An 8996-nucleotide genomic window follows, 5' to 3' on the forward strand; every position below is an offset into this window, starting at 1 on the left:
CAACCATGTCCAAATTTGCTTCGATAAACCTATTTGAGGATTGATGGTGGTTTGCAAAACATAAAAAAGTATTTGATTTTACAGAATACTGATAGCATAATGTTATTCATTTTAAATATTTTCAAAACAACTTGGGACTGATGAATTAACAGTGGCTTTAAGATCTTTAACAACCCCAATTTAACTCATTGATGGGGCATCAGTAGCCACACGCAACTCCCAAAAACACATCAGGGACTGATGAGAGTTTCCTATGCATACATTAGCTTTCAGTTGTAGTGTAAAAAACAAATTGAAGCAGAATTTGAGCATTGTATGATTAAATTACCCACATTGGATTCCCAGAAGGTTGACTGGCTGTTCGTTGGTCAATTACGAGATCAATAACCTTGCTAAACAATGTGAATTAAAATTTAAGCACAGTAGTTTTCTTTTATGGCATCTAGAACCAAAGAATCTAACGCATGTTAAATAAGCAATTTTTAAAAGGAGATGGCAGCCAATAGAAGTTGTAAATTTTGACATCAGACAGTATTTTTCTCTATAGATCTGCCCTACTGCTTTGCCATTAAAATAAACTATTCCGTCCCAAACATCCGTCTGTTTTGGATTGGTTATATTGGTCGGTGTGGACGCCAAGTTGCTTATTCTTTTCTAGGGTTTTTTTATTCAAGGAGAGGAATCCAGCACGTACGACTGGCCATGCAGTTTCATCAACTTCTATGTTCCATTTTTTCCCCCACTTATTTTTGTTCGGGTCGAGAAGAAAATTGGAGATCGCCCACAAAAGAAATAAAATTGAGAGGTCCTATAATATTTTAGAACAAAGATAAACGATGAGGTACTGGAGTAATGATTATTCCATAAGATTGTAGTACTGATGTTCATGTGTACCTAAACAAAAGCGGCCAACAGGAAGAACCTTAAGGCATACTTTTCTATAGAAACCAAGAATTCTTAGTGTCCATCCAAATTTTGGATATACATTCAACCCAATGATTGGCAAACACACCAAGGAAGTTGCTTATTTATGTCTTGCTGAGGAGAAAAATTTCAGTGTGTCTGAAATACGATTATTTTACATAAGTATCATAATACAATTAATTGAAAATTATTACACTTAGTATACCGAATCAGTTCCTTACAAACTGAAAAATCTCTGATTGCCAAGTAAGGAATAAGGATGATAGATATTCTCTATGACAAAGTTTTTTTTTTTTTTTTCCGCATAACTTTAACACATGTTATGTTGAAAAAGGTCAATTCAGATTAGAAATAATTAAGGTGAAAGAGCAGTGAGTGATTAGTGTACTATCATGTGGGTGTAAGAGCATGGGGTTCAATATTCTAGTAGATATGGTGTTTCATTTTTACGTACGCATTTTGTTTTGAACTCCCATTTCTCAAATTATTGTAATAGTTTCAAGTCTTCCCCTTAATAACAATATGTGGAGGTGCAGAGTCACCCAAAAATAAAACAAAAATCTGGACACCAAAAAAGAAAAATTAAAATTCGTTTAGTATTTTTTTAAAGTAAAGTTTTAGAATTGGTTTCTAAACTTTGACTTTAGTTTAAAGGATTAAGTACCTAAAAATCCTCAATTTTTTAGTGTCATTCTAAATTGGCCTCAACATTTTTAAACATTTCAAGCAAGTACCCAACCTATTGAAAATGTCACTACCATCCCCCATCAGGTCCATCACCTCCAAACACAACACAAAACCACCAACTCCACCCTATGACTCAAGCTACCAACATTTAGAAGAAGGTCATGGAGGTTACTGAAATGATATGGACTGCCATGATGCGACCATCCACCATTTTCACCCTCCAACAAGAAGAACTTGAAGCTTTACGAGGTGAGAATTGGCGAATGAGGAAATCACATGAGCATAAACAAGCTCTTTAATTGAGACCTAAATTCTTAATCCTCTTCTTTGTTAAGAGATTGCCCTCTTGACTTAATTTCAATTTGTGTCCATTTTTCAATTCAATTTAATACCTGTTGATCATTGGGTTCCATATTATATAATATTAATCCATGTTTTAAATTTAGATTTTGAGGCAACTAATATTAATATTGTCCAGTTGTGGGTTGTGAATATAATCTATGTTTGAAAAATTAATTGGTGCTTAATGGATGTGACATTTCCAATACGTTGAGTACTTGTTTGAATGTTTAAAAAGGTTGAGACGAATTTGAAATGACACTAAAAGGTTGAGGAGTTTTAGTTACTTTTTTTTTTTTTGAACAAATGATATTATCTATATAATATGATTCAAATTCGTCTTTGGCGAGAATCGAATTTAAGACCTCTTACTTACAAATGAAGAGGAATACCACTAGATCGTAGTACTAAGTGGCTTAGTTACTTAAATATAGTTTAAACGAGTAAAGTTTGGAACTTAATTTTTATTTTTTCTTGAGTAAGGGATTCCTAAAAGAAAGGCAAGCTGCATAAGAAATAAAAATTGTAAATAAAGTGGGAAAGGTAAACCCATTTGATTCTGAATAATTTGATATTCACCCAATGACGAACCTCTGAATATATATTTTGGCTGGAAGAAGTGAAAATATCTTATAACCATGCCTCATTTGTACATACCCATTTTTGCAACCGTCGATTGTCAACGATTTAATAGTTTGAATGAGCTAGATTAGTGCAAAGCTTTATGTGTTTTCTCTAGTTGATAATTGGGTTTTGGTTGAGCTATATTGTTTAAAAGTCATTCAGCATTCAAGTGAAACAAGAGCCAGCTTAGGACGGTGCTTGTATTTAGGGCCAGTTTGATATTGTTGTAAATTTTAGAAATTGTTTATGCTATTTTTAAGAATAACTAGTTATAAAGTAAAGTAAATAAATATTTAGTAAATTATACTTTTGAAATGTTGTCGTGTGGAAAGTAGTGTAACATCATTTAATAAATTTTGAAGTAAAACTGTTGTATTTGTTTTATAATGACTAACGTGTATCAAAAATTTCTAGTGTGCCAGGAACATGGTTCGACACACCAAATCGTAATACAAGCGGTTAATTTTTTTTTTTTTTTTTTTTTTTTTTTAAGTATCCAACCATTTATATTATGACATTTGATAAATCAGGCCGTGTTGCCAACATACTGAAAAGTCTATTAAATAACGTATAGGGTGACAGTGTTATTACTAATCAAGTTAGCAAAAAACGCATTAACTTGCATTTATAATTTTTCCTAAAACTCATGTTAACCTTGACACAAAAGATGTGTTTCGGGATCTTGAAGGGCAATTTGAGATTCCTAATTTTGGTTGCGGCAAGGGTAATTGCAGTAATTAAAGCTAGCTATACAACTAGCTTCAGTTTGAGACTGGAATTTTATTTGGTTAGAAGTTGATTCTGCTTTGGTTCTTTGATTTCTTGGCTTTCCTCGGTGCCTTGGCGGTTTAAGGTAGAGTAGAGGAATTGCTTGCATTAAAGTTTACAATTACATTTTCAATCTTTTCACATTTATAGGGAGATAATCAAGTCGTTGATGCTATTTCAAAATCATGGTACTTCTTCTGCTAGTCTGGTTTGGTCCTTCTTCCAATTTGTCGTATTATCATTGAGATTATGTGGGTCTTCCAAGCTACTGCTTTCGACAGGTTTTCTTTTACTGGCAACTTCATTGTCGTCACAATCACCATAACAAGGCTCAAACAAACGATCTAATAACAAGGCCGATAAAAGAAAATCTATCAAAAGCCCTCACCTGACTTTCGCCCAGCGATTTCTAAAGCATTGAATGTCGCTGGAGTTTGGTTTGAGTGACGCCAGTGGTGATGGTGGTGGCAATTATTGGGTGTGGTTGCGACAATGGCGATGGGTGGTGGCGAAAGGCTGATGGTGGTCAGAGGTTGGTTAGGATGAAGGCGGTGCAATTGGTGACAGTTGCAAGTGGTGGCGTGTGGTGGAAGGTGGAGGCTGTTGAGTAGGGTTGTGCACAGTTGGTTGTGGCTTGGGCTGTGGGGAGAAAGGGTAGATGGTTTCATTTTTAAAAACTAATTAATTAGGGTTACGAGAATTGAAAATTTTATTAAAGGCTCTGTTTTTCTTATCAAAAGGTTTTCAAAAAAAATTTAGATACTGCTTTAAAAAGCTGAAGTCAGATGCCATTACTTCTAAAATAAGTAGACATGGAAAAGGGGGAGAAGAGAAATTTGATTAAGCCATACCTTGAGTCGAACATAACAATTAGGAATCCAACCTTGAGACCCCACATTCACAAGCGGAGAAAAACATATTGTGTACTGTCACCTTAAGGCCACACAATTGACCCACATTCTAAGCCATATGTAGGCAAAACATCTTTGTTGAAAGAGATTATGAGTTTAAATTATATCCACAGCAAGATTTTAAACAAGAGCACATAGCATTCCATAATCTAATATACATATTGTTCTACATAAATATGCCAGCTAAATATGAAGTTCCTAAATATATTGTGCAATGCTGAGGCTTCTCAATAATATATTGAAGAGAGAAAGAAAAGGAAAAGGATATAATTTGACCGATCATAAACTATCATGCATGGTAGCTAATATACATATATTTTTCTACAATCACCCACTGTTGTTTTGTTTTGGTGTTGTGTTGGGGGGGGGGGGGGGAGTGGTAACGAAAGACAACGAAAACAGAAAAGAAGGCAAGATGATGAAGAAATATGCAGGAAGCTCTCATATTGTAGGTGCAGCTTAAATTGTACTTAAGTTGGTCTTGAAACCTGCATTAACAAAACATTTGGCGACTTAATCAGCAGTTTTACCATTAACTACAAGATAGTTTGAGAGTAATATACTAAGAAAATATACAACAGATTCGGTGGAGTTGAAAAAGGAAAATAGTTTGCATACAAGTATAAGTTTTTTTTTGGAAGATAAATGAATTAATTAAAATAAAAAATACAATCTAACATACAGTTTTAATGAAAAAAAAATCATATCTAACCATGGAAATATGAATACAAAAATCGATTAAGCTAGAAGACTTCGTTCTTAAAATATTCCCAAGGGTATATGAAATCCAACCATATAAAGAAGGGGAAAGAGAGAGAGAGAGGTTCTTTCTTGGACTCCGAAAAGTCTCTAATATCATATTCCCCATTGAACAAAGAGTGTTAGAGCGATGATGTAAATGCAACTTGGTAATTATATAAGCTAGATTTGAACATAAAGGGTACACTTAATTTGCAAAGAACAAAATGGTTAGCAGTATACAGAAGAATGTAAATTCATTAATATAATTCATGAGAGAGAGAGAGAGAGAGAGAGAGAGAGAGAGAGAGAGAGAGAGAGGAAAAGAGTACCAGGAAATAGCTTTCACCAGACTCCAAGCTGTGTGCCAAAAAACCAAATTCATTGATTGGAAGTGCGAGTCCAGAGGAATGAACCAATAGCACGTCTTGTCCAAACACGGCTTTCATGTCAAGTGGCCCGTTGGGAACTTCTGTTGGAATCCCATTAATAAACACAGTGATGAGACCTGAAAATAAATTAATGGACGCTTCATGTTTTCAGTAATTCTTGCAATAGCTAAGCTTCTTAATTTGATTTCTGAGAGAAAGATATGATATTCATTGAGGGGTCAAGAACTCATACGAGAGCTACGATAATTCTAAAACAAAGTGAAGGTTATTGGGAACAACCTTGCCAGAACTTCCAACCCGTGTTCAAGGAAAAGGGGCTACGGCAAATTAACAAATCCTTAATTAAAAATGGACATTAGACACTTGATTTGATTAGTACTTGTATTAAGTCCTTGAGCATCATTAAAAAAATGCAGATGTCCTTCAGGTTTCATAATATAAAGATCCAAAGGAACACAAAAAGGCTTTTTTTACAAGAAAAAGATCACAGAATCTTAGGGCAAACAAAAGCAGAATATTTTCCTTATAATTATCTGTTACAAAACTTAACGAATATCTTTCATGAATTAACAATGAAGTTTTTGGATTGGGGTAAAATCATTAAATTTATATTATTATCAAACAATAATTAATGTATTTGCGGTACTCTTGCTCTTTTTCGTTTTTTTTTTTTTTTAAATCCATTTCAATTTCCTAAAAAGGTTTACACTGTTTCTTTGCAAAGTTTTCTTCAAAGTAATCTGAAACCGAGTGGAAAAGACTGCAACAAAAAGGAATTTACAAGGACTTATTAGGGGAAGCTGCAACTTTCATACAATTCAAACACAAGAACTGTCACGTCAATAAAAACTTGCCACTAAATTATATACTTTGTCGTTCTCATACTAATTGTGAACCGATGGAACTTCAACAGTATAATATTACTCAACAGAGTCGAAAAAAATTGCTCTTAAGAAAATTGAATACAAGTTCACGAAAAAAGATAATGGGCTAATTATAAGCTTAAGTCCAGCTTTAGGAACTGATATAACAAATTAAACTTATGGAAGAAATGGAAAACTCATTAAATTCGAGCTCAGATGAGAGGATGTAGTTATATAATATATAGTTTTATTAAAAAGAATTTGTTAAAATTAGGGACACGGTCCGTGCAATTACCAGATTGGAGGTGCAAATTTGAGGTATCAGAAGGGACTCCTCCTAACACAGACGTTACCCCGGAGCTCTGCTCGATTTCCGGAAACCCCATTTGACCAGAAACAGAAAAGAACTGATCACCAACGCAATCAATACTATGATGAACATCATGATCTGCTATCAGATGTTGACCACAAGACGAAGATGAAGAGCCCACAAGAAAATTATTAGGAGAAGCTCCGAAAGCCAAAGGAGGAGCAGCAGTAGGAAAACCGCAGCTTTCTCCATATTGAATTGCACCACCCACTTGGTGTTGAGAAAGAGAAGCCATTTGATTATTGTTTATATTATTATTGGTTCTTTGTTCAAGGCTGGCCTGCAACTGCCGTTGTCGGCGGCGAGATCGCGAACGGCGGTTTTGGAACCAGTAGAAAACGTTGGCATCCCCAACGGAGCCAAACTTCTCAAGCAGTTTCCTTATTCTCACAGTTTCTTCTTTGGGAGGATTCACCATTCCACTGTTGAAAATTGACTCCAGAATTAGGATTTGCTGTGGCTTCGGTATCCATCTTGACCTCACCGGCTCAGGGCTTCTCTCTGTCGAGCCGTTGGTTGGACTGCTATCGTTAGGGTCTTGGCCTTGAAGATGATCTTCCATTTATTCCGTTAGGGTCTTGGTCTTTGAAGCTGCTGAAACCTAGGTTGAATGGGAAAACTAAAAAATTATAAAAGAGAAAAATGTACATATGAAAACGTAGTAAACCTCTTCAAGGAGGTTTGAGGGGATATATAGGGCTCAAAGAGCATATTGATTGATTAGATTACTATAAATTAAATTACATTATTGCCCTTCGCAATTTTTTATTCCCGTCTACGAAGAAATAATACCATCGGACAAGAAAATACATAACGGGTAATCCTCGAGAGGTCATGTTTTAATAGGAAACTTGAGAGCATCAAACATTAATAATGTGAGATGATGTGAGTTGATGTTTTAACAGGAAACTAGTGAACATCAAACATGCGGTGCATGTGATGGAAGTTAGTAGTGCGTTACTAAAGAATGAAAAGATGAAACGTATGCGAGAGATAAAATAAAAAATGAAGTAAATTATAAATAAAAGCAATCTCAGTTTGAATGAGAACAATAATCATGAAATATACAAAAGGCATAATTTTTAAAATGACATGAATCAAATTAATAAATAAACATAAAAATTTAGAAATTTATGTGAAAAAAAAAAGAAATTGGGAGCATAATTCTCAATTTTAAATTTTATCTTAGTTGTCATTTCTAAAATTACATGAAAGTGAGAGCTGAAAAAACAACCATGTGTATGTCACCATCACCACCAACAATCATATGTATATCACCATCGCCACCACTACTACAATGCCCACAACCACTACCATTATCACCACGACATACCCCCCTCATTTTACACTTATCATGGCTCATTTAGATTACGATTCTAGGTATACACTTAGTTTTATTTGAATTTTTACGTTAGCCAAACATCAACCAAATAAATTCTAGAAAATTTAAGGGAGATGTTATTGATATTAAAAAATAATCATTGTGCACTCTTTCTTTTTCTTTTTTTTTTTTTTTTTTTCATTTAAAAGGGGCCAACTGGTGGCTTCGCCACAGTTGTCCACCCATTTTTATGTTAACCAAACATCAACCAAACAAATTCTAGAAAATTTAAGGGAGATGTTATTGACACTCAAAAATAATCATTGTGCAATTTTTTTTTCCCATTTAAAAGAGACTAGCTGGTGGCTTCGCCACAACTGTCCACCATTCTAGGGGCCGGGAAGACTCTGCATTTCAGCCTTCCCCTGGCCGCCATCATGCGATTCACCAGCACCAAATATCGAACCCAGGACGTACCGTGTGCAATATGGGCTTCGAATTCATCCCCAACCACTGGGTCATGACCCTATGGTGGTTCATTATGCATTCTTCATAAGTGTAGTTTTATTTCTCAATATAAAATTTTTAAAGTGCACAATAAATTTTTAAAATGGCAATAACATAATTCTATCGTAGAATTTGTTAGCACTTGAAAATTTCCTCGTTCAGACAAAGGGTAAATAGTAAATTTGTTAATATAGGTAAAAATAAAAAGTACAAAATCAGTATAGCTCCAGATACAATATTTGCTTATGGTATATCTCTCACTAGAGATTCTTCAGTGCTCAGAGTATGGGATAATACATCATGTATCATTATACAAGTAGTGAGATACTTGTGTTAAAAATTTAACAACTTAAGAAATAAACTCCCCTCCGCTTATATAATAAAACATGAGGTATCACACGTGTTTTGGGCACAATAAAAAAAATCCTCATTCACAGCCCAAAAGGCTCTTAAATTACTCATTCTTCTCATGGAACTTCACGAATTGCAGCCACCTTGGTAAAATACACAAAACAAAACTGCAGCTCTCTCAAAGAAATGATGAAACAACTT

General features: G+C 34.5%; 1 protein-coding gene across 1 annotated transcript; it reads right to left on the reverse strand.

Annotated features, from left to right (window-relative positions):
* Positions 1-4344: 4344 nt before the first annotated feature.
* On the reverse strand, positions 4345-7289 carry LOC103939878 (WUSCHEL-related homeobox 11-like). The gene is made up of 3 exons (XM_009349979.3): positions 6542-7289; positions 5324-5499; positions 4345-4741 (listed from the first exon to the last, which is right to left on the reverse strand). Exons 1-3 carry the CDS (start codon positions 7176-7178, stop codon positions 4724-4726), a joined length of 831 nt encoding a protein of 276 aa, XP_009348254.2. The 5' UTR covers positions 7179-7289; the 3' UTR covers positions 4345-4723.
* Between the last annotated feature and the right edge of the window lie 1707 nt (positions 7290-8996).

The sequence above is a fragment of a genome, unplaced genomic scaffold (assembly GCF_019419815.1).
Source record: "Pyrus x bretschneideri cultivar Hongxiangsu unplaced genomic scaffold, Pyrus_bretschneideri_v1 Contig47, whole genome shotgun sequence".
Lineage (NCBI taxonomy): Eukaryota > Viridiplantae > Streptophyta > Magnoliopsida > Rosales > Rosaceae > Pyrus > Pyrus x bretschneideri.